The 27,202-nt window shown below is 37.6% G+C and overlaps 1 protein-coding gene across 4 annotated transcripts in view; it reads left to right on the top strand.

The window, feature by feature from the left end:
• Positions 1-27,202, top strand: part of LOC128543343 (A-kinase anchor protein 13) — a 93,499-nt gene that overhangs the window by 47,276 nt on the left and 19,021 nt on the right. For 3 of the 4 annotated variants that reach the window (XM_053513737.1, XM_053513738.1, XM_053513736.1), the window contains exons 9-22: positions 3,675-3,759; positions 5,524-5,639; positions 7,520-7,821; positions 10,952-10,999; positions 11,247-11,312; positions 12,696-12,861; positions 14,707-14,809; positions 16,578-16,626; positions 17,189-17,300; positions 20,661-20,823; positions 25,786-25,847; positions 25,949-26,018; positions 26,107-26,254; positions 26,937-27,043. In XM_053513737.1, coding sequence (XP_053369712.1) covers positions 3,675-3,759; positions 5,524-5,639; positions 7,520-7,821; positions 10,952-10,999; positions 11,247-11,312; positions 12,696-12,861; positions 14,707-14,809; positions 16,578-16,626; positions 17,189-17,300; positions 20,661-20,823; positions 25,786-25,847; positions 25,949-26,018; positions 26,107-26,254; positions 26,937-27,043 — 1,597 coding nt within the window. The remainder of the gene's footprint in view (positions 1-3,674; positions 3,760-5,523; positions 5,640-7,519; positions 7,822-10,951; positions 11,000-11,246; positions 11,313-12,695; positions 12,862-14,706; positions 14,810-16,577; positions 16,627-17,188; positions 17,301-20,660; positions 20,824-25,785; positions 25,848-25,948; positions 26,019-26,106; positions 26,255-26,936; positions 27,044-27,202) is intronic. The other variant, XM_053513739.1, reaches the window with a different exon arrangement.

Genomic DNA, 27,202 nt, shown 5'->3' with positions numbered 1-27,202 from the left:
TGCGAGTGCTGGGTTTGTATGTTCTTTTCATTTTTGGTGGGTTTTCCCCTGGTTTCCACCCACAGCGCAGAGATGTACACAGTAGGTTGACTGGCATTTCCAAATTGCCCATACCGTGTGAGTGCGCATGTGAATGTGTGTTTGTGCCCTGTAATGGTTGGCACCCTATATAGAGTGCATCCTGCCTTGTGCTGAAGGTTTTCTAGGATAGGCTCCAGGCTCCCCACCGTCCTACACAGGACGCAGTGGTATAGATGATTGATAGATGGATTGGTTTTGCATAGTAATAGGGTCAACTCATCACATAAAACTGCATCAAGCCATAAAATTATCATTAATTAGGAACATGGTTTTGAGTAACAGCTGCAGCAACCACAAGCTGTCTATTATACATCACCTAAGCTAAACAGCTATCTTAAACTAACACAAGAAAGTTATGAGTTATGAGAGACAAGGGATCTAAAGTAAAGATTTAACGTAATGTCAGCCAAATAGCATTTGAGATAAGCTAAAGCTAAAGTAACTAGCTTGTGGTATCTGATATAGTAAAGGACGTTCCAGTCAACAGCCAGGTTCTGTTTGTTTCGCTTATTTACGGACTAACTAGGGGTTTGGGTGGCATTAGTTATCAGAGCTCCCACAGCTGATCTTTAAAATTGCATCACAAAGGGTTTGTATAGTTCTTATGTCTATGGTCTTCCATACTTACTACCTTGTGAAGTTCATGCCAGCTTGAGTGTAAGCTGTCATTTAAGCAAGTTATTGTTGACCTGAGAATTTGTAGAAATAGTTAAAAGGTTATAGTTTAAAATAAGCTGATGAGCTTTCATGTAATCAGTAATATTATAATTTCGGATTGAAGTCCACGGATATGGTATTAATAAAGAAAAAAGAAAATTGCAAGGTTGAGTATCTTACACCTTGTTTATGTTGTAAATCACAGATGAGAAATAGAAGTAGATCTTAAAAAAAGGAGGTGTTGAAATGATTCCAGCATGTTAAAATGTACTTATATTACTTTTGCGCTGTTATTTTAGCTGGAAAAATATTAAGTAACCTCAGTAAAATTATTCGCTTTTTTATATTAATATTAATATTAATATATGTGACAAACTTGTTTTAAACTTCATGCAGGAAAAATAAAAATACATTGATCTGTCCATTCATTTTTGAAAGTTCTGTTTTTTATAGTCTACTTTCCTTTTTTTGAAGTAAGCCATGCTGTGGCCGCTTTCATTCCTTTTTTGTCAGAAGTTTTGCAGCTTGTACAGTAGGTACTTTTTGTCGTTTCTGTGTCTTCCGCATACTTTGTCTATACATGGTAAACTATTGCATTGATTGGCTCTGATAAGTGACAATCAACTCCCATCTCAAGAGAAAAAGCAGTAAATTGGGGGGGAGCACTAGATGCTGTGACCTAATCTGGCAAATAACTGCTCATTACTTTTTTTTTTACAGGCAAATAAGTTTTATTCAATTCTGTCCAGCCGGTTTTGTGTAATGAGGTTGGTTTCAGGTCCTCCAATGTATGAAACATAAAGATATAATTGAAACAACGATTACTGACCAATGTACAGTCAAAACTTTTCTTTTATTTATATAGATAACTTCCTTATGTCATTGCTGATAATACTGTTTGTAATGAAAAATGTTCTATCAAATAAGAAATAAATGCAAAATACTAGCATTTTACTAGTGTTTTTCCAGGTAAAAATGAAATAAAAATAAATTCAACCAGCTAAGGCAAATTTATCAACAGCTGGAATAAACTACAGATTTTATATGTAACTTTATTTAAATTACTTCAGGTGCAGCCATAATGCTTCAGAACATGGCTTTTGTCAATTCTGTTAATTAATTAACGAATTTAAATATTTATTTTTGACAATTCTTACCCACCAGTCCGCTCTGTCCCACCATCTATGATCTGGCCCAGTACATAATTTCAAACTCACAGAGTAGTGTACCACGCTCTGAGTAAAGAGCCATCCACTCCTTTTCCACATACAAGAGCTGTCCTTGTTGTGATTGTCAGAAAGGGTGTGGCATTATGAGGATCGAACCTGCAATCTCTGCTTTTCTCTCGTGCTGCTAAGGATCTGGAACTAAGTATCAAAACAGCATGGAAAGGGGTATGCACAACTGTAATTTATTGTAGATGTTGTTGCAAAAATGTACAAAACAACCCTCTAAGGAGTTTTCATTTATTCCCCCACACACCATGTGTACAACATGATCCAACAGCACATTCAGCAACCACATCGCCCCTTAAATACAAACGCAAAACAAAATAGACAGCAAATCATTTTGGAGTCATTTACAAATGGGTCTTCTAATGGGTTATTAGCCGTTACGAGTTGTTTATGCTTGAGCTGTTTCATTTCCTTATTGATGTCAGTTACGATTCTTAAACCATTTCCGCTGGTCTAGGCTTCAGGTGCTTCTCCCACAGTACACCAGAAGTACTTCCATCTATGTACAATGTTGCACACTGGTGTCGAGCAAGGAAACATCTTTTAAACACAGTCAGCTTTTTATATTTACAGTACATAAATATAGTCATCAGATTTCCAGCATCAGGTCTGTAAAAGTTATTGTTTAAGACACATGGTTGAACTTTTGCTTCGTCTAAGAGTCAAAAATCTTCCTGTGGATGTACAATAGGTGGAACTTTAAAAAAATAAATTGTGTGTAGTTTTTTTGAACACCCTCAATCCTCCTTAACCCTTTTTTCTTTTTTTGCTTGGATCAAAACTTTTTGAATCCATGTCCATATTTTGATCAGCCATTATGTCAAAGCACAAAACAAGTATTATGTATTATTATAGTATTATGTAGGTTCCCTTTGTGCTGCCGGGACAGATCTGGCCTCTAGTGGCAAGACTCCACGAGATCCCTGGAGTACAAGTCTGGCACCGGGATGTTGGCAGCAGATCCTTTGGGTGCTCTGTGTTGTGGGGTGGGGCTTCCATGGATCAGACTTGTTTGCCTGGCGCATCCCATGGGTACTTAATCGGATTGGGATCGGGGAGTTTGGAGGCCGGGTTGGCATTCTTGGGCTCTTTGCCTGTTGGGCCATGTGCATGGTCGGTCATGGTGCACTTCATGTTCTGGCAGCTTTCGGCATTATCTTTTTTGTGGGATCAGACTAAACAGGCTGACCTCTGGTCCCCACAGGCATGGGTAATCCTTGGCAGCCCATAATCCTGTCACCAGTTTACTGGTATATAATTAATAACCAATGTTAATGTCGTGATGTTATGTAGTGTTATGGTTTATACAGTACTGTATGCTTCCAAGTCAAGACATATTTGTTGATCTTACGATTTTAGCACTGTAGCTTTGATTCTGTGTTTGTGTGTTGAGCTTGAGTGTTCTCTGTAATGTTGATGGCTTGTTAAATGGCATGGTTTTATAATTTGCTAACATTAAATCATGTCCATAATAAGGATTTCTACTTTTTAAGCTGTATAACGCAATATTTTAATTCAGGTACTGTATATAATCTGAAGGGTGGTGTTAGATGACATTATGGTATGATTTGTCATTTCTGTGTGTGTGTGTGTGTGTGTGTGTGTGTGTGTGTGTGTGTGTGTGTGTGTATGTGTGTCAGCCCACTAGTTCCAGTTAGACATAGTCACATGCTTAATATTTCTTCCTGTTTCTACTTCCAGATTCACAGAGAGGGGCACTCGCTGTGTCTCGACAACTCCACACACAGCAGGCCGCTAGAAAAGAGACACAGCTCTGCGTCCACAGGTAAGGCCATTGCTTTCCTCATTTGACATGTGCTCAGGAGTCAGTTCTTTAACCCAAAGTTATTATTTGTATCATAGATAACAAAATGCTAAATCATTTGCATCTACAGTGGCTTAAAGTATATAGATACACATGTTTTCATTTAAAAATATTATAGATATGTCTTAAATACAATAATATATATTGATTCATTTGTGCCTCACCTTCTTCACGGTTAAATCTGAGTTAGATCAGATCAAAAGCCGGATTCAGGTAGTGACATTATGTAACGCTTGTGCATTCATTAGCATAAACATGACAGAATGAGCATTTAAATCTCTACACTTTTCTAGCAATTATACACACTGATGTCATTACTTTTATTAAACATGCTCAGTTTGTTAAGGAATGACTACTGTACAATATAATCAAACCTAATGCTAATAATACAAGATGCCATTCAAGGAAATGTAATGTCAATAAAAGAATAGTTTTATTCAGCTTTTATTCAGATCTCTAAATCGTTCAAGCATTAATGTTTTATTATTTTTATTGTGCTGTTAATTACCACAAAGAACAGGTAGAAGTTAGAAAACAAAAACATCCGGCATTACGTTTTGTCTGTCGGGAAGTCCTGCAAACCAGTTTTTAAGCACTCACCTTAACAACAAAGATGCCCATGTGTGACACCACTAAAATGGTATATATATATATGACAGAATCCATAGCGTGCCCTGCAGTAGACACGAGTGAGTCAGCTGTGAAATGTCTGAACGCAGAAGCCCTGCATATCGAGTCGGGGTCTGATCCACACTGAGTACTCTCATTGTTTGTGACAGCTCTTCGTCTTCACCAGCTGTGTGTAGGTCTTGCTTCTTGCTTTGATGTTTGAGCGTGGCACGACAGGATGCGTGGCAGGATGTGCTATAGATAACTTAGTTTTCTGATGAAGGGAAATTTTTCAGTAAAGGCAAGACTTATTAAAGGTCATAAATTGCTGATTCAGTACAAGGTCGCATCTATGGGATTTTCTCTCGCAAGTGTAACCAGGTTCAAAGTCACTTTATTAAAGATTTGTATTTTTGCACATTGTATTATAAAAAAAAAAAAACTTAAAAAAAAATCTTTTAACCAGAATTACTCTTATACCAGTACAGGATTTTTATTGATAATGCTCTCTGTTAGGAGCAAATCCATAGCTGTAAAAGGAAACGTTTCACTGAATTAAGGTTCCTCATTTAAGGGGCGTGTGGACAAAATGAACCCAACTGCGTCTCCTCCAATTTTTCCTATGGCACCTGTGGTGTGTGTGTATGTGTGTGTGTGATAGAGAGAGCTGATAAAGCTCTAATGATGCTGCCGCTATGCATTTCTTCTTATATTGTAGCTAGCTGTGCTCTCTTCAACCATTCATAGCAAAGCTGTAGAAATGAGAGATGAATACCAATAATAGAATCCACACGAGTGCATGTGACCGGATGATGCTGATGAGGAGATAGGAAAGCTGAAGTTTTGGCCAATAAAGAAAAAAAACCTCTCCGAAGAATAAGCAAGTTTGTATTGAAAAAAACAAACAAACATTTTTGATAAAGTGTGAACGTGTGAACCTAGTTTAAGTGTCACTGTTGCTCAGCAGGATATTTATATCAATCTAGGGGAAAATCTGAGAATTGAGAAGTGAAAGTAGCACAAATACAAGTGTGGAAATGTGTGTGTGTGTGTGTGTGTGTGTGTGTGTGTGTGTGTGTGTGTGTGTGTGTGTGTGTGTGTGTGGTTATGTTGCAGAGAGTTCTCGGTCCCCAGCTCGCCACAGCACAGGCAGCACCACTCTCCGAGATTCGGGCAGTGACACCGATGGCATCATCAGCACTGACCCGGGAGAGGACAGCGTCTTCACAAAGGTGAGAGAGAATATGTCATTTCAGTTATTGCTAAATCCCCTATACAGTCCTGACCGCTCCAAGCCTTTAGTTTTTATTACTAGTTCATGTTTTTATATCCATTTTTTATTGAAACAAATGTAACTACAAACTCACTGCAAGTATTATAATAAAAGATGAATTTATGGATAGCGTAGGCTGTCCTAAAAAAAAAAAAAAGAAGAAAAAAAATAGCCTGTATATACGTTTTTTAAAATTGCTAAGATAAAAGTAAAAGTAGGAAAATTACCCTAAAAATTGATTATGTCTCACCTATGCGGTTTAACATCAGATTATATATTAATATATATATTATGATATATTGAATGACCGTAAGTGACCGTCTGACGTTCCGCAGGGCCCGCAAGCTTCCACAAAGACCTCCCAAAAATATTGAACATACTTATTTTTTTGCCGCAGTAAGATTGGAAACATAATCACTCCGCCAAAACTTGCAGTGAATTGAGATGAATCGTACTTACATGCACCGCACGAAAAATAAGGGTGTTAACACTTAGGCAACGTTTCAGATAAAGCTAGAGGCAACGTGTCAGATAAATAACACAAAACCTACTGCTTCAAACACTCTAAAATAAAAATAAAGAGGATTCAATAACATTGTTTATGTTCCGGGATTTCGGAAAGAGTCAATCAGAATGAAAATCCTGAAGGCCAGAAAACTGTACAAAACACAATGGATCAGGCATTCTGATGTGAGATATTTGACTTCACATAGTCACTTATTTTTAGTTCCACGTAACATTTCCTTTAGCGTCACCTGTATTGGTCAGCAGTATGAAGGTCATGTGACCAGAGCGGTTCTAGCTTTCCATGTGCTCTGAAAGCTCGCCTACACACACGCCCTTGTAGTCCTCATCTTCTTCACACACATGCGTTGGAAGTCATTTCTGGGACGTATGAATAGGAAGCTTTCATCCTCCAGAGTCCCAACAAAACCCCCAGTGTGTGTGCGGTTGTGTGTGTGTGTGTGTGTGTGTTTGTGTGTGTTTATGTGTGCCCTTCACCGCCTCCAGTTTCTCTCACGCTACTTCTGCACAGCTCGAGGGACTGGCCAAAACCTCACACCCAGCACCATGGGATTAGCTTAGGCTTAAAGGTCTTTGTAAAATTTGGAGCACAGTATCTGTTTTGTGAGTGTGTGTGATCAGTGACTTCACACTACAGGTCACTAGGCTCCGTCAGAAATTATTTCCCCCCATAGTCTCATTTCACAGGCTGAGTCACTGTTTTTCTTGGTTCCTGTTCTTTACAGTGATCCCAATAGGGTAAAACTTGGATTTGTTAAAGCAGGGCTTTACCAAATTATTGGCGCCTGAGTGTTCTCAATTATGAGCAGTCTTGTTGGTGTTTTGTCTGAATTGTTAGGTTAAATAGGGGTGAGACTTCAAATAAATAAACCTGAGAGTGCGTGATTAAGAGTTGAATTACTGTAGATTAAATTACAAAATAGCACCGATAAGGCAAATAGTTATGAATGAAAGAAAATGTCTGGTGTGACTTGTTGCTAGGAGAACTTGGTGATATAATGTCATATCTTCCCATAGACGTTCAGGCAGGAAGTGATAATGCCTAAACAAAAAATCTGGGCTTATTCAGAAGACGTTTCTATTCAGGCTAAACTTCTTCACGCTGGAATGGGAAAAGAATGCTATTAATCACTTTTTAAAACAGCATTTGGCCCAGGAAATTCATATTCTTTGCTTTTTTTATTATATCCAATAGAAGACTTTGCCCATTTACAATTTCCTTTACATGTACTGTAACTACACATCAACATCCATAACACAAAGCTCTTGGTGGACCTGAGCGTGTCTCACTTAGGCTCTTTCTGTCTCTTTCAGGGTCGGGAGGCTCTAGGTGTGAGCGACAGTGCCAGTGAGGTGTCTGTCTCTTGCTCGTCCACAGACGACGCGGCTAGCCTGTGCCAGCCCAGTTCGTCTGCCGAGAGCTCAGAGGAAGTGCGTCGCCGAGGAGCTGGTTCAGGAGGGGGAGACGCTGACGAGGAGGCCAAAGACCGCGTGACCGAGGTGCCGCTGCGCTCGTCTCTGTTCTGCTCCTCCGTCCGCTCGCAGTCTCCATTCCGCCGGCACAGCTGGGGGCCGGGCAAAAACCAGGCTGGAGATAGCGACATGAATCAGCGCAGGTATATTAGAGGATGGAAGCTGAGTTATCAACTATTATAAAAGTTATTTTAGCCATGCAGATTCTTTTTGTAGGTAGAAATTACTGACACTTTCTATGTAGAAGGATCAACATGTAAAAATAAGAACAACCAACCAGATTTTATTTGGATGTTAGACTGGGTACTTTATTAGAGACTTATTCCATGTTTATCCTGCTTGTATTTATCCATCAGATGTGGATAAAGTCCATTACAGTTATTAAAGAAGCAGGTTCTGACTTTTTTGAAGTATTTTTACCTGTAAGGGTGTTTTCACACTCGCTCCCTTTTAGCCCTTTAAACAAACCAAGAGCAATGAGTCAGCATTTTTGCATGTGTGTGATCACTCAAAACAAAGTCGAACCCCTCTGAAACCAACCAAACCAAGAGTACATCCTGAGGTGTTCTCAGTTCAGTTGTCTTTGTGATCGCCTTGTGGGTTGCTTAACCTGTACATCGTGTACACGGGTCAGCAGTAGCGCGGTGGTTCAAATGTTCAACTTCTGCTTGCAAAGTCACAGGTGCAAACTCCAGCACCACCAAGCTGCTACTTTTTTTGAGATTTTGTCTTGAGCAAAGCGGCTCAAATGTACTGTAGGATGAGATGAATTTTATTCTGTCTGACAGATACCATAAAATGTACAACAAAGTGCTTTTGGTTGACGTTGCTTTTTGTATTTTAGGTTTCTAGGCTTGCTATACCACAAAAATATGTCAACACACTTTCACCATATTAGTTCAAGCAAACCTGGACTGCAAAAGAAATTTAAGAAAATGGCGCTGCTGTGTTTTTTCTGGATAAAAACAAACTAACTAACTAACAAAAAAAATTGCTAACATTTAGGTCTCTAGTTATTTAGAATATTGATAAGTTGAAAATGGGGGAAGTGTGTATAAGCATTAGGCTTACATGAACTAAATTACTTATAGAATATAAATAATTATACATACAAATAAAGTAAATAAATATGCAGAAAGTAATTTTACTTTTAAGTAATTCAGTCACAAATTCACTGAAAACATTAATTACTAATAGTATAGTAGTAGTAAAATAAAATAGTAAAAATATAGTATGGTATGAATAAATATGGAATATATGAAGTTCCATATGAAGTAAGATATATTAGTGCAACCAACATACAGTATAATGTAGCAGTAAAGCATATATTACTAATAGATTATTAATACAATAAGGTGTAGTGTGCTTTTATTCAGACAAAACACAACTCCTCTGTTTACTTGTATTTGTTTACAGTCGAGCTTGCCTGTTACCAATATGGTGATAACATAGACATGATGTTACTCGTGGCTGCTGGCACATAATTCAAATCAGTAAAGATCTGAGAGCTCAAGAGGAACTGTAGTGTGAACAGGAAGAGGACTGTTGCCACATCAGAGCTGAAGTGAACAAAGAGAAGAACTGAGTCCCCTTTAAATGAACACAATATGAACACAAAAAGAATTCTTTCTGTTAAGAGGATCAAGTCTAAGCGCTATTGCAATTGCTTTGTAGCATCCCCAACCCGGCTGGTCAGATTTTACATTGGTAATATTGTTCAGTACTTGAGTGAGTTTTGAGGCCTTTTAAATACATTTGCTATGGCCATGTAGTTCAGAGGACAAGATTATGTGTATGTTCACAGATATCAGGGGAGACAGATAACGTCGAGATCTAAACAGTGCACATTTGGCTTTTATATTTGGTTTGAATCATGGCCGAGTATGGTATACGCTGATCAGTGCCCAGACATGGTACAGAGGGTTCAGATTACACAAACATACCAGACTTTGGGTCAAGTGTACTTGGATCCGTGCCTGAGTCCCTAGATTGTCTAAAAGGGACTATGTGTAAAAACACTCTAATATACTCCGACATTTCTCCTTTATGTAATCATGCAGTAAATCCACTTTACCAAAATAACATGGAAATGTGTTATCAGTGGGTTTGAATTTAAGAGGATCAAGAATGGAATCAAAAAGTGCAAAATTAAAACTAGTTCAGTTTTTATAGCAAAAAAAAAAATAATAAAAATACCGTGTAAAATGAAAATGTCACATATTTGAGATTACACAATGTCCACGCACAGCTTGGGGTAATTATACTTCTGCACTTAATCAGGATTGATTTCTAAGGACTATTTTCCAACCCAGTGAGTGGTTTAAGTTCCCAGTAACACTGTTGTGCTGAGGATGGTCCAACAGTGATCGACAGAGGGTGTTTAGCAAACTGCATAGCAGGGTTAGTAATTACAGCCTGTCATTGTGGATCTCCAAAATGCATCTCGAACCTCTTTTCCACTACATGGCTGAACGGTTACAGCTGTGTTCTAGCACCATGCTACTTTAAGCAGCGCTCAAAGTACTGTAACACCAATACTGATTCCCTTATTTCCTATAAATATGTAGCAGTTTTTTTGGTTATATGTGATGAATTATTCTAGTATATTAACTTAAAAGCTGAACCTCTTGTTGAGATAACACTGCTAAAAAAAATGGAAGAATTGAAACATATTGAGCCACGTTTCAGTATTATTTAAGGGAATGGCAATACTAAAGGAAACTTTATTAAAGCCGTCCATCGCTCATTTTATTTTTCAAAAGCCCACAGCATATAATAAATAATCCCCCCATATGAGAAAATTAAATTTAGAGTTTCTTAATAAAATTTATCAAACAGCCAGAAAGCATTTGTCTCCATTTTTGATAATTTATTTTTTGAGGACAAGTAGAATGTATCAGTCAGGTTTCGTGTAGAGTTTCGTGTAGGATAAAAAAAAAAGCAATTGGATTTTTACTCACACATAAATCATGAGCGGAAATAAAACCATATACAGTACAGTATTTATCTACGCTGAGAGACATTCAGTCAGAACGTCTGAGTCATCAGAGCACACCCTTTCACCATCCCATCTTTTTCAAACCTTTTCACTCTCCCTTCCTTTTGTCATCTGTAGATCAATGTTCTCTTAAACACTTAGCCTGCATTCTCAGTAATGATTATGGATCGGTCTTCTGTCACCTGCACAGGCTTTTATTTGTACTAAAAGCAATCTGTCTCACTAGTCATTAGATTTTCTCTCATCTTTTTCCCCCTTTATACATCCATTTCCAGTTCTTTACGAAGTCCCGGGGACCAAAAGCCCATCCTTCATAGAAGAAGGTATCATCACTTTCAAATGCTTTTCTACTTACTTTTTTTTTCTTTTTAATTCTTCTGTAACTCATATTTAATTTCTGTAAGGGTCTGTAGATAATCTTCTAAGGCTTTGGTTATCCTTCCTGTCATTTCAAATTCCATTAGTTCATTTTTCTTCTGCATGTCTCAGATCATAATGCATTGAGAGCAAATGATTATTTTCTGCCGTCATAGTCTTTGGTTTTGGTTCATCCTCACCCTTCATTCTCAGTCTTAGCTGGTGTCCCACTGAGCTCCCCTTCAGTTCTGACCTGGATGAGATTAGCCAACTTCTCAGGTACAGCATGTGTTGCTTTGTGTGTGTGTGTGTGTGTGTGTGTGTGTAATTTCGTGCTCAGGAAAATAACCAGCCTCTCTGACTTTTGTGCATGCATCTTCTGCACAAGAAAATTTGCATCACCTTTTCTTTCTGTGTGCACTAAGAAAAAAAAAGAAAAAAAAAGTTTTGCAGATTTGGTTTGCTTCGATTTAACTTGGCTTGTACAACTTGTACAGATGACGGTGAGCACAGCTTGAGAGTATAACTGCATCTAAAGACCATTTGGCATAGCTGATTTTACATAATAGATGCAAAATTACATTTACATTACGTCAGCCCTTTCATGCAAAGTACACACATTTAATCCTACAAAGCCTTTTACTAAAATCTAAAATAAATAAATACATAAATAGATTAAAAAATACATATGTGTGCAAATCCAGTGAACACTTTAGTTAATTTTTTTTTTTTTAATTAAAGATATTTTTTGTAATCTTGAATCTTTTCTAAAAATATATATTTTTGTAGTTTTGGTTAATAGTTTAGACCTAATTTGTAACATTTTTATTTCGTGTATTACTTGACAAGGACAAAAATTTTACATATTAAATGCAAGTGATTAAAAAGGCATATGAAAAGTTTTTAAATAATCTGGAAATAATAATAAAGTAATTCTGTATGAAAGGGCTTAATTAGAAAATGTAATACATAATAATATAAAAAATTAATATGTTTTAATTGGAGTAGTAATAGTGTGGCCATAATTCCATAATTCAAGTCAGCCTTTGTGTTGTTCAAGTTTATTGTATTATGTGATTTTACAGTTATAACCACGTTAAAGATGCAAGTTAAAGTCTCTGTCTTTAAAAAACAAACAAATGTATGAAAATTACAAATATGATACTTTACATAGAGATAGGTCAGTCCATTTGTATAAAGTGTGTTTTGCTTCATTGTTTTGTCATAACTTTGCACAGTTTCTCTAAATTCTAACCATTATGAGGGGTGTTCAAGTCAAAGCAGGCCTTGTGATGAAATTTCCAGTGAATTAAGATGTAAAATTTATTAATATTTACAGAACACTTCTAGCACAATAGTGTGATGAAACTTGAAGCCGCAGTGAAGCATTTAAATGGTGCAAACGTTTTAAAGAAGACCGTACGTTCCGAGCAGAGGTGGCTCAGAGCCCATTGCAGTCATGCAGAAGGGTATTTTATAGAGAAATAAAGCTCATTCTTCTCTCAGAACTGTGTTTTGTTACTCTGCACAGTCAAAAGTCCTGATTTGACTTGAACACCCCTTATACTAGACTCTTATGGAGCCCTGCTCATGCAAGCACTCTGATGGAATGGTACGCAAGAGGAACTATGGGATTTAAAAGCTTCTCTTGTATGCCAACAGTTACAGCCTAGAGGGTCTGGCAGAGAGGGATGATGGGAAACGATGGCAGGCATCGGGAGCGCGCTCCTCTCAGGACCAGCAGAGCGAAGACACAGGCTCCCAGGTGTCTCTCACTGAGGAAGGGCAGGACTCTGACCTGGGAGACAGCAGCAGCCTGGACAGTCAGGTAGCTGTTAGTTAATGGTCTGTGGGTATCCAGGGACCACATTTCCATTTAGCAGAAGTTTTTTTTTTTTTTCTCCTTAAAAAAACAGGCTTTAACTTAACAATGACTGGATAATGAGCTGGTAAGAATAGGAGGGTGTGCTAGGGTAAGGAACCTTGCTATGTATGACTGTGTGTCTCCGTGATCACGGTTACCTCCCTCTGCACTATTAGATTAAGGGAGGACAAGAGTAAGGTTGCGTTAAAAAAAATAAAGTGTCACACTTCGTCATTCATTCAGCAGGTAATGAGAAAATGAGAGGCTTGACCACGCCCCCCGCCTCCACAATCTTAGGTTTCTGTCTAACAGGATTCAATCATCTTTAACTGCTTTAAATAAACATCACGCATATTAGTGCATCCAAATTCTGGTCCAGTGGTAAAATATTTAGTTTTATATTTTTACTACACTTGATTTAACAAATAAGGCAATGAAGTTAGGTGTTAAGCAAGAACGTTACTTTTTAAAGTAACTAATAACATTACAAAATTACTGTCATCAAAAAGTAATCAGTTACATCACAGCATTATTTTCTAATAAAAGTAACTAGTTCGAGTACTTTTCTATTGCAGAAAATGAAAACTCCTTTGTGATTTCTCATGCATGTTGTTTAAGTCAAGACCTTTATAATTACCCCTAATATAGCCCTATCTCACCTACACGGTTTTGCGTGGTGGCCGTAAGTACGGTTCATCATGATTCACTGCGGGTTTTGGTGCTGTGATTAGGTTTCCATCTTTCCGCGCGTTGGTCCATGCATAGCCAAACCGCACGGGTGAGATAGGGGTATAACGGCAGGAATAACAGAGAGGGGCGGGTTATCGGTGACGAGGTTTGTAGGGTGACTTTCACACACACACACACACACACACACACACACACACACACACACACACACACACTAACGGATTGGGAATGACTGCTGTCTGGCTCACGGATTACATAAATTGTCTGAATAACGGATTACATTTTTAAAACAAATAACTAAGTAACTGAGTACTTAAATGGCGGACCTAACGCGTTAGATTACTTGTTACATCAAAAAAGTAATCCAAGTACTCTAACGTTACACCCCAACACTGCCAAGGAGACTTAGGGCACGAGGCGGGGTACACCGTGGACAGGTTGCCAATTCATCGCAGGGCACACACACATACACACACTCATTCATTCACTGCGGGAAATTTTGGAATGCCAATTAGTCTAATCTCTAAAGTTTTTGGACTTTGGGGGAAACCAGAGTACCTTGAGGAAACCCACTAAGCACGTGGAGAACATGAACACAGAGACGAGAATCGAATTCGGACAGCGAGGATACAGCACCACTGGAGGAAAGGTTCAGGGCCTTGCTCAGGGGGCTCAACAGTGGTACCTTGACAGTGCTGGGGCTTGAACCCCCTTACTTTTAGAGCAGTAGCATAGAGCCTTAAAAGTTTGAGCCACACTGCCCTGAAGAGCAGGTCAAGCCACCTTCTGCTATTGCTCAATGGTGCGACTGAAGAAAGCGCAACAGTACAAACCTCATCAGTGAACTATTGGACAAACAAACAAACTAACAAAAAATAATTCCTAATAATAAATTAACAAATAAAATAATCCTGAAAATAATGAATCATATTTAAGGTAAATTATTCAACTAATCATGATATTGATTTGATGTCATATTGCCCAGGACTATTATGAGCCGCCAAAATTTTTATTATTTATTATCGGGAGTTAGTTAATACAAGACATCAGTTAACAGTCAGTATTATTTTATAAATATTCTGAAACATTTAATATATCACGTGCTTTTTTTTTTTTTAGAAATCGAGAAGATATCGCCCATTCAGGCGCAGCTGTCAGTCTATGACTCTTCCACTTCGAGAGAGTGTCTCCATGCTGTCCATCAGTCAGAGGGACATTGATGGTGAGTCATTTCTTACTGTCTGGCTATCTGTTGGAATATAAAAGACAAAATGATTGCAGAGCAGAACGGTTATTCTGAGACACTTGCTAAATATAATTGAAAGGTCAGCAGTGCTAAACATGTATGGCAAAAAAAAAATATTATAAAAATCTATTTGAGTGAAGCACTATATCCTCTCTCCTGCACATTCCATTTCTATTTCTGCTGTTAACAAAACTGCTCTTATGGTTTCTTTTATGCCCTAAATTGCCATCACTCAGCAAAAGCAAGGATTCTGCAAAAGAGACGGCCTTCTTTTACCTTGAACGTCACTTCACTTCTTCAAAAATCGAAACGCGATTTATCAGTCAGCTCTTCATCCAGTGATGAGGAGGAATCTATATGTAAGTTGTAGCTTTAGAGTAGTGAAAATCTGACAGTGTTCAAATAGAAAGTAGTAGAAGCAATGCAGCTAGCTGTAGAAGTGTAGAATTAGGTATAGATACAGAAGATCAGGCTATAAATTTTAAGCTTACACAGGAAGAATGTATTTCTCAAATTGTCCATAAGCCGTACGTATACGACAAGATACCTGGTCTTCTTAAAAAACATTTTATTTCTTTTTTATTTATTCATTTATTAATTTATTTTTTTAAGAGGTCCTAGATTTGCCTAAATGGAAGGAGATTACCAGTATGTAGACATGTTATAAAACTTTTGTAAAAAATATTCAATTAGATCTTTAATACATTGACTTAGAGTTGTGTTTATTTTGACTTAAGATCATAACTTGTAATTCGGAATTTACACTCTGGAACCTGGGAAGGTCTTCTTAACCAGGGGTTTAGCAGATTTTTGTTAAATCATCATGGCTGTTCATTCAGTCAATAGACCAAGCAGTGGCATGTCTTTAAATGAGTTATGCTGTACTGTATATACTTGCATCTGCTTTTGATCGATCAACATAGAGATAGCGAGTTTTCTCCCACTTGTTCAGAATGGTTCAGAGTGTTTTTTTAAAATACTATTTAATTGCAATTTTGTGTTTTTTTATTGCTGGAATTTTTGCCTTTTATGGGGTTTTATGGGCATCACTAAATGCAGATTAGATGTGCCATGAATGTGTTTGGTAATTTCTGATAATTGTGAGGACTGGCATTTAACAATCAAATTCTTAGTTCGGTTTGGCCTAGAAGAAACATTTACATGGCACCTTACTAAAATATTAAAGCCCAGTGTGTCCTAAAACAAGAAATATAACCAGAGAGGTCAGACACAACACCCTAAAGTCTGGACACAGCAGTGAAATGACTGTTTTTGAGCACAGCAGTTATTTTTGCCCTCTTGAATCCTCATGCTTTTACTGTGGGTTAAAGATTAGCATGTACTCTAATGTTTACAATATTTTTTTCCATCTCCATGGCTGAGTTGCTAACAACACAACCTTGCCAACTTTCTCCACTTTGTCTTCTTTTGGAACTGTTTCTCCCAAAGCCCCAGAATTAACTTCTTTCAGCATGACCGAGAATTTTTTTTTTCTCTTTTTTTTGTGGTTTTCATATTTGCTATAGACACGTCTCTGCTTTCCCATGACTCTTATATAGAAGAATTTCAGAATTTTCACTTTTAACAGTGTGATAAACTAGCCATGTTTTATCCTGTCTGAAACTTTTAATAAAGTAAGACATAGTTGATTTATTATGCAATGTTAATTTTAATTATGTACAGTACAGTATATGCTTAATAAATGAAAATCATGACTTGACTTGGGTTATTTTTGTCTTTTCAGCTGGGAGACCCTATGGTCCCTATAGCACTTTAAATTCTCTGTCCTACAGGTGAGACCTTTAACACTTTGCTAAATGATTATAACTTTGTACCTCCCTGTCTATGCTGCGTATCCCAGGAAATTTGCATAATGATGCCATAAATAATAATAATAATAATAATAATAATAAACATCATCATCATCATCATTATAAATAGTATTAATATTACACCAACTATAGTTTTAATGCGCTTTCTGGAGGTCCCATATATTATTAGTTTATTTGAAAGGTATACAGGCATTATATGTATACTACATTACCAGTTTGGTACATTTAGTTATCTTTAAACTATAATACTTATATGCTACTTAAAAATAACAAAAAAATATGTACATGCTATCAGTCACAAATTTTAACACAATGCTCAAATAAGGTTCTAATTTAACAGTTTTACTGTATGAAATGATATAATAATTATTGAATTTGAGTAATTAGATTAGTAATTATCTAAACTATTTCCTAAAACATCACGACTGAGCCTGAGCTTTCCTTTATAAATGAAAATGACTTATACGATGAAGAAATTTCTACATATTTTTAATTTCCTGTATGTGTCTTTTACTTTGTTCAGTATTACAGAAGAAGAACCTGGTCCTTTGAGAGGGGGTTTTGAAGGAAAAAGTGAGAACAGAGTGAGCCGCACCTTTAGTTACCTGAAGAGTAAAATGTACAAAAAGTCTAGGGTAAGTTACTGTATAACCCTGATGTCTGTCCACTCATACAGTGAAAAATTGGATTTTGAGCATAATTCGTTCCGGAAACGAGCTCGTATTCCAAACCACTTGTAAACCAAATCGAATTTCCCCATAAGAAGAACTCAAATTATTCGTTCCCCAAAAAATAAATACATAAAAATAATTATTACAAAATATAAAGTAGAAACGAAACAAATTAACCTGCAATTTACATTTAAAAAGTGTAAAAAGTAAAAATAAATCCAGACAGATAAGTGTCTCTGTTTGTGCGCGCAGGCGCTGTGTGTGTGTGTGTGTGTGTGTGTGTGTGTGTGAATCTAAAGTAAGCTCTCCTTTCCCCCTTCTCATCTTACACAGTTACCCTTCCTACACTCTTTTTACACACATGTGCACACACAACGGAAACACTGTTTTATCTAAAAAAAATAAACAAGAAATCTCTCTAATGACACTCGATTGAGCGACACACTAACGCAATCACTTCTGTAAAGTAAAAATAAAACAAATTAAACTGCACTTTACCTTTGAAAAGAATCGTGACAGAGCAGTGTTTCTGTGTAAAGCAGAGAGAAAGAGTGTGTGTGTGTACAGTATGTCTGTGAAGTCGAAAGTAGTAGGGGTCTGTGTGTGTGTGTGTGTGTGTGTGTGTGTGTGTGTGGCACAGTGTCCAATGACACGCGTGCAAACAGACACAAAGCGCAGGCTGATACAGAGAGAGAAAATGGATTTTTAACCTCTCTAATGAGACTTGCTTTTGCTTTACACACGCATACAGACACAAAATAAAATTTGTTTTATGCATGCACGGATGTTGATTATACAAGTAAAGAGTATAAGACCCAGCAGGGCAGATTACCCACAATTTTGCAGTGCAAGAAAGAGAAAAAATGTTGGCTGTGTTGTGATCACGTGACGCTCGACCGTCAAAACAAGAAACGCATGCGTGATACATGATACTCGGTACTCGTATTTTTTATTAAAAATCTTTGCTCGTCTTGCAGAACACTCGCAAACCGCGTTACTTCACTGTACTTGTGACTGAAGACAAGTTTACATGTGTATAATGCTTTGCGGTCTGGTTTTTCCTGTCACAGATTAAATTCACAGAGAATGTGTTAGAAGTGTCTTGAGACCAGATGTTTTATAAAGTATAATATGGCATGCAGGCGTGAGCAAAGATGGCCGACAGCGAATTTTTGTAAGAGTGAGATTTATGGTAATTAATGGAATAACGTGGAATTTTTTTTCAAGTTGTCTTAAATCAAAATTGAGATGCATAACAAGAGGTCTTGGTCATTCAAAATTTTCTGTGTCTGTACCCAGAATGCAAATCCAATATAAATAATTGGGGCCAAATTACACAATGCTCGTTCCATGGAAAAATGCATTCCAAAGTTCAGCAAAACCTCCAATCCCACAGAGTTACAGTGTATTTCGTTAAGCTTTATCTTCTTTCTTTTCCTGGTTAGCCATATGTCTTGTTCTTGAAAAAGATAAGAGTTAAATTTGCACCAACTACACCATATCTTTGAAAGATACCAACTTGATTTATCTCAGTGGGAATACAAAAGCTTTCAGTTTCAGATGGAACTTTAAATGCATTTTTGCACAGGACAAGGGTTGTGAAAATTTTTTGTTTTGATAGCTCCCTTTGTACTCGTATTTCGGGTGACGAACCTCACGACTGGTGTGCAGAACAGGGCAATTTATAACCACCAAGGCCTATTGTAATGTAATGTACCTTAAATTTGCTTTAGGATATAGGATTTAGTACAGACTTTTGATTTAAGAAAAACTATCTCTTTAATATAACACTACCAACCGACATTGTTGTCCCCTTGTACAGGGGAGTGAGTTGCAAAGCTGCCACAGATAAAACTACTGAACATAAAAACCCATATTACCCCAATCTCACTTTAAAGTAGCATCTCTAATGCCTCCAAACTCCTCTTGTTTATGTTTTAAACAGTGTTTTCTCTACCAAAGGGAAAGTTTCTGCTCATTGAAATACATTTTATCACACAGTCCATAATTTAATTGACTTTTTTTTTACAATCCAATACTCATATACTGTACTGTGACATGCATTAATCTTAAAACACTGCTGTGTTCACTGAGGCTTAAATAACAGTGTTGATTTTTATGTCTGTTTTGTCCTGCCAAAAGTCTAGACTAGTGCTTATTTTCTCCCTTTAAACAATACCACATATGCAACACTATGTACTGTAATATTGTAAACAGTATTACTTTTTAGTTCTAAATAATGTGTGTGTGAGTGTTAGTCAGCTGTGCTTATATCCACGAGGTGAAGTTCTGGTTAAATACTTGTGAAAGCTTAAAGGCCGTTAAAGAGTCTTACCCATCTGTAGCGAAGAGGAAGTCAGGCAGGAAGATGAGACACAGTGTAACCTGTGTGCTGTGTTTTCTAACAAAATAATATCCTTCTTTTTTAGCACTTTCTTACGTATATAAGGTTACGATAAATACGGAAGGCATGCTGGAAACCATATGCATAAAAAAAAAATTAAAAATTCACACGAACCAGGGTTTACATCGAAACCCGATGATGTCATGATCACGTCTGCTGATCAGTTTCACTTATACCATATTGAGTAGTTTTTTGATTATGGGTGAATTTAGCTGATCCTAAATCAGTCCTGAACTAAAGGAAGCACACCTCCTGTGCTGAGCTCATCACTTCCTCTATACTGCGTGTGTGAGGTTGCAGTGTCTCGCCTCTTAGTGTGGGCGAGCCTCTGAAGGCTCTGTTCCTCTGACCGTTATGTTAAGTTATAAAAAGTTTTTTGAACATGGCCGCTGCGCTAAGATACTCGGCTTTAAAGAAGAAGAGGTAGGTTGACCTTCAGGCATCCTTTAATAAGGAGTATGTGTTGAGCGGTGTTGTAACTGGTGAAGTTTTTTGGTAGGTATTTTTTTTACTTCAGTAGCAACTGGAGTCGTCTCTTTGGAGGTCAGACGTTATGAATTTGAAGGGACTTTCCCCTGGAATTGTGCATGTTTACATTTAACACTTTATTTTAGTAAAGATATTTTGATATAGCTGTCTGCACTGCAATGGCCTTGCATTCGTCCAGTTTGTTGCAAACAGGAAGTAGGCAATAGAGGAACTTGACTAAGGAGACAGTACTCAATTTTACTTCTGTGCATCACAATGCATTGTAAATGTTTTTAAATCTATTTAAAAAAAATTCCCACAAATTGATCCCTTTTGCAGCACACCCTGCAACTGTGCTGCAAAATGATTAATACTGATTTTTTTGTGTTAAAAGTCTTACTTTCTGTCTTCTTTTTTTGTAATTAGTGAATGTATTTTGGCATTCCAAACAGGAAAAAGACAAAGAGAAGAGTCGGGAAAAAGACAGAGAAGCCAAGGAAAAGGAAAAGAAGGCAGTGAACGGGCATCTGTTCAGCTCGGTGAGCTTGAGCGGTGCAGCTTTTTGCCAGCACTGTAACAAAACCCTCAATGCTAAGGACGCAGTCAGTTGTGCTGGTAAGAGAATGCCTCTCTCAACTGTTGCTGTAAAATTTTTTCTCCTTCCTATCCTGTGCTTTCAGTTCCACTATTGCACACATGCTTTAACGTTTCAGCTGTGCACTAATGAAATCTCTGGGGATATTTAAAAAAAAAAAAATTTCAAGTGATTTTAGGCATTGTTGTGCATAATCGAGATGAAAATCATGTGGATAGGTTGGAGACAGTGTGTCTGCCATCTCAGCACAGAGGAAACTGAACTCTCTGGAAAACAGTGCAGATTGACATTACATATGGCGTGACTCATTCGAGTAAGCTCAGCAGCTACAGCAAATACATCGGAGTCTTTAGCCTCAAGCGATTTCATAAGAGCTACAGGACCACTGGAATCAGGATTGCTCAGAGTATTGGTATGAGTTGAAAGCAGCTTTGCAGAACCAACAAGTTTACATGGACTTCTTTTACTGAAAAAGAAAATGCTACGCTCAGAAACGATCTACGGCATTTCTTGTGGTTTCTACTGTAACTTATTTTTGAACTGATTATTCCAAGTGAGCCAGGCCAAAAAAAATTAAAAATCAATTTAATAGATCGATAATGCATCAGCAGCTCTTCTTCAATGTGTTATTTTATCAGAGTTTATCGAAATGCACATATTTAATTTCTAACTGTATTTATTATCCTGGGGGAAAATTTAGTTTGCAGCCATGCATCACACTCACTAACTCACTCACTCATCGTCTATACCGCTTAATCCTGTATACAGTGTCGTGGGAAGCCTGGAGCCTATCCCAGGAGACATGGGACATGTGGCGGGGTGCAATCCATCGCAGGGTACACACACATACACAATCACACTCACATGATCATTCACACACTATGGGCAATTTGGAAACACCAATTAGCCTGTCTTTGGATGTGGGAAGAAACCAGAGTGCCCTGAGGAAACCTACCAAAAATCAATTGATTGTAATATTTAAATAAACATTAATAATTTTTTTTAAATACAGAAATGCAATTTCTGCTTTGTTACTAGATTTAGCCTTTCATTAGCTATAGGAATGAAAACAGCAAAAGGTCAGGATAGTAGATAATGAGTTCAGTTAATGAACTTTAGATCACCCTTTTAATAACTCTTTTAAAATAAATGTCCTAAGCTGTTCTGCTCCAGTAACTTTAATGGCCACCTTGACCAGCTTTGCCAGCCTGTTATTATTAACCAGGCTCAGACAGCTAAACCAAGTCACCATATGAGAGATAACAACAGATTCAATAAAAGACCGATCAAACAAAGTTATAAGATCTTTGCACACCAGATCCACTGATCAGCCATAACAATAAAACCATTAAGTTTATAACCACCCAGGTTTAATGTTTCACCTGCTCTGACCTCCTTGAGACAAGACCTCGGAAGGTGAGCCATGATGTCTGGCACTAGAACGTTAACAGCAGGTCATTTAAGCGCAGCCTCAGTGGATTAGACTTGTTTTTTCCAGCACATCCCATGGATGCTATGTATTGAGATCTGGGGAACTCGGAGGTCGGATCAGCAACCTCGAACTCCGACAAAGCAAGCTGCGATGGACTAAGTGTTCTGATACCCTTCTGTCTTAGCTAGCATTGGCTTTTTTCAGCAATTCAACAATTGACATTGTCGCAAAGCAGCTTTACACAATCAAAAGAATTATTTAGGTTTGTATAAAATGTGAATGTGTATGGATCAAAATGATAAGACTGTCCCCGATGAGCAAGCTGAGGATGAGGGCAAGGAAAAACTCCCTGAGATGGCAGGAGGAAACCTTGAGAGGAACCAGGCTCAACAGGCAACCCGTCCCCAATTTGGGTGATAACGGATAGCAGGGATTCATCTGCAGTCATACTGAGTGAGACTGGAAGTATGAGCCCTTAGGAGCTCATGACCCTTTTAGCAGTTTAACTGAATGGTATTCAAGTCACCTAGTGGTGATGATAAAATTATGTCTGACTGGTGTACATGTATGTACTGTATTTAGCAATCACATCTATGTGTGGTTTGACTTCAAACTTATATAACTAAATCAGGAGCAAATATTTATTTAATATAATTTATCATAACATAACTTTGTATGCTTTAGGATTAGAATTAGTACTAAGATGCCCAAACCTGTTCCAGTATGATAGTGTACACAAAGTTAGCTCCTTGAAAACATGGTTTGTCAAGTTTCTTGTGGAACAACCCGAGTGATCTGACCTCAATCCCCCTAAATACCTTTGGGATGAACTGGAACGCTGACTGCACCCCTGACAACCTCATACACAACATCAGTAATTCACTGTACAAATCCCCTCAGGCATACCTCCACAATCTATTGGAAGCGGGAGCAAACCAGGAACTAACTACCTCATACACATTAATACACAAGGGTCTTGTGGGTCACAGGGTGAGGCATGCACATCCTTTTTTGACATATTATGCATGTCTGATATTTAGCCTGCTAATAAAAAGGGGTCCATATTAGTAATTTTAGTAGATAAGTTTATGTCCCTGAGTTTATTGATTTATTTCAGTTTTGGAAGACTAGCTATTTTTTTCTCATTTTTCAATTACAATGTGGATGGTCCATAAGACAATCTTAATTTATAACAAACAGATTGCAAATTTATATCACATTGGAGCTTTTATAAGCTTTTACCTTATATGAACCATATACTGGACATGCCTGCTTTGATTTAGTTCAACGTTTAAACGTTTAAATGCCACCACAGATGATTATGCAAAAGCAGGTCATTTTTGAGACTACATTTTATGAACTAATACACAATACTGCTCGGACTTCCTTGTCCTACATCACCGGACGTATTGTCATTTCACAAGGCAGTTTCGTTGCTCAACAGTGCATCCATTTCTGGTAACCTTATTTTTTTGGTTCCTCATCTACTAGTCAAAGTGACATACATTTCATTTGGAGACTTAGAGTTTTTTTTTTTCCATATTCATTTCTAAATTTGTTTTATGACTAGTAGCCATGATGGATTTGGTATGCTTTTTAAGTGTTACTTTTTCATACACCATAAGTTCATTGCATTTGCCTACAACTTTTTTCTCTCTTGCACAGGCATATACAGTATGAGACATGTATACTTATTTGTAATGACTCCTTTTCTTTTTACTCTTTTGTATATAGTAAATATGCCCTAATAAATGGTAATATAATCTGTTACTATTATTATTTTTCATATACATTTCTCTCGTATACATACTGTACACTTACTAGGCATTTTATTAGGTACACCTGTTCAACTGTTCATAACACAAATAGCTAATCGGCCAATCATATGGCAGTTTTTTTGGCAGCAGTTTAAGCATGTAGACATGGTCATGGTGATCTGCTACAGTTTAAACCGAGCATCAGAATAGGGAAGAAAAAAGGTGATTTAAATAACTTTGAACATAGCTTGTTGTTGCCAGATGAGCTAGTGTGGGTATTTTTTGAAACTGCTGATCTATAGGGATTTCTATTGTTTACAGAGAATGGTTTGAAAAAGAGAAAATATCCAGTGAGTGGCAGTTCTCTGCGTGAAAATCTCTTGCTGATGCCAGAGGTCAGAGGAGAATGCAACGTAAATAACTGAGGTTTGCTGAAGAGCATTTCGGAATGCACAAAACCTTGTCAAACCTTAAAGCAGATGGGCTACAGCAGTAGAAGGTGCCACTCCTGACAACTAAGAACAGGAAACTGAGACTACAATTCACACTGGATCACCGAAATTGGACAATAGAAGATGGAAAATTGGCATACTGCCGCTGACCATGTCCATTATTTTATGACCACAGGATAACACACCATGTCATAAAGCTAAAATCATCTCAAACTGGTCTCTTGTACATGACAGGGAGCTCACTGTACTCAAATGACACCCACAGTCACTAGATCTCAATACAATAGAGCACCTTTGGGATGTGGTGTCATGAGAGATTCACATCATGGATGTGCAGCTGACAAATCCACAGCAACTGTGAGCTGAGATGCGATCATGTCGATATGGACGAAAATCTCTAAGGAATGTTTCCAGAACCTTGTTAAATCTAGGCCTTAAAGAATTAAGCTAACTAAAAGTCAGAACGGGTTCCAGCCCAGTAGTAATAGCAAGGTGTACCTAATGAAGTGGCCAGAGAGTGTATATTTCAGTTTATTAGAGAGGCTATGGAAATTAATGACTTTTATTCTTAACTCTGTGAAGCAGTGTTGACTGGTTAGGTGTTTTAGATAAAAGTTAAACAATAAGACCATGGGAGTGAGCGAAGCATTATGTCACAATTATGTGGCATATTTTTAACGATTTACACTAAATGAAAACAGACCAATGTGCCATTTATGAAACAATAAATGTATTTTTTTCTTTAAAGTTTGCTTTATCTTGCTAGACAACCCTGCAGTAAAGACTGCTAAAAAAACAAATCAGTAGAACTAATACAAATAGAATAGTTGTAAATATATTGGTGACATTAAAGTACATTTGAGATACACTGTGGATAATTGTAGTGACAGATTATTATCTGTTAAATATAGTAGATGATGTGGCTGTTCCAGTCAGGTCTCTCCTTTTTTTTTTTTTTTTTTTTAGAAAAGTCTCTGGATTGCAGGATTGTGTGGGTTGCATCCCGGGTTTATTTGTGTGCTTGGTGGAGTTTCCTGGCTGGCGCTGTCTTTACCACTTTGACTCCAAGCCAAATCGCAAACCCAAAACTATGATTTAAGCAAATCACGCTTATTAACCAGTGGGTTTTCTGACTCAGTGGGAATCTCCCGTTACATAGTCGTTTTATGCTCACTGATCCAGGATAAGCTTTAGATTTTTTCTTTCGTTTCCCCCAGTGGACCAAGTTCAGAATATCTGTACACAGGATGTGCGTCCTGTGCTTGTTTTAAACCATGCATTTGCACAGTTCATTAAAACCAACGCAGCACATGTTCTTAAATAGCGTTTGTTCTTTTTCAGTTTGCAGCATCTATGTTCATAAGAGCTGCCGAGACAGCGTTGCGGTGTGTACCAAAGGAAAGGTAAGGACCGTCTTTGAGAATTTGTTTCAATGGATTGCTTAATTAATAAATAAAGGAAATGCTTTTAGCAGTACGTTTGCTTTTATGTGTCTTCTTTTCAGTTTCCGAAACAGCCCCAGATTGTAGTACCTGACTCGGCTACCATGCCTGGAGTCACTTTAAGAACAAAAAGTATGCTGTTTGTAATTTCTTTTCCTAAATTAAGTGGCACCATGTTCAGTACTGCAGCGTTACCTTAATATGTTTTTTCCTCATGAAGGCTCTGCCCCACGGGAAAGGCCCTGGTCAGCAATTCTGTCTCCAGACGACCACCTCTCTTTGGTGGCCGTGCCACGTAGACACACTAGCATCATGCCTTTCAACAGTAGCAACCTGTCTAAAAGCATTTCTATCAGCAACATTGCAGTGTGAGTATTAATTTTAACTGCGAAGTCATTAGTGACACAACAGCGCATGCATCTATGAGTGCTAACCCAAAACCTTTAAGGAAAACTGATCCCTAAGGAGTTTTAGCGATTATGTTGTTAATTTATTGCTTAATATTACTATAGTACTATATTTTTGTAAATAACAAAATGGGAGAATGCGATTGCAGAGACTCAGTTTGGCTAGCTAGCGAAGTACAAAATGACAAGCACAATGACACTAATAGCTAATAGCTTAGAAATGTAAGCTTTGGAAGCTGATCTGTTAAAGCAGAGTGTATGGATGAGACCTGGCCAGACTATATCCCCGCTGCATCACTCTGCTTAGATGGAGATGAATTCCTGTCGTGGACAATCAGTAGAAGTAATGTACATTAATTGAAAACAGACCAATTTGCCAATCATAAGTTTGAACCAAAATCTTTTGTACAAAGAGACATTTTGATTACACGCATTGATTAAAGTCGTACAGAGTAGATTTTCCCTTAATAAAAGGTATGCTGCCTCTTCTCCCATGCATCTAAATTAAATGATTTCCCTGAAATAAAGGTCATAAATGGAAACCTTCATTAACTCCTGAGAATTCGGTTAGGACTTTGATTGATTTATAGTGAGCTACCTGTCTTAATTACCTTCAACTCACTTCCTTGTTATCTTCCTTCAGATTTGATGAAATGCCACTAAAGAGTCTGAGATATTTATCCCAGTCCACCGACAATTTGCACAAAGCCAACAAGGTCAACGAATCCACAGAGTCTTTAATAGATGAAGGTAAGCATCTTTTCACTTCCTCCCCCCACCCAAAAAAAAAACATTTTGTTTGTTTCCATTTCCTGGAGCTTTTTCTTATCTTCCCAACCAGCTAGTAAGCAGGTGCAGGTTTGGAATGAGCTCGAGCTTTAAATGTGTATAAGCCAACAATTGACCAGA

This window comes from Clarias gariepinus, chromosome 15 (assembly GCF_024256425.1).
Source record: "Clarias gariepinus isolate MV-2021 ecotype Netherlands chromosome 15, CGAR_prim_01v2, whole genome shotgun sequence".
NCBI lineage: Eukaryota > Metazoa > Chordata > Actinopteri > Siluriformes > Clariidae > Clarias > Clarias gariepinus.
The sequence above is the reverse complement of the archived record's forward strand: the minus strand, read 5'-3'. Positions and strand labels throughout refer to the sequence as shown.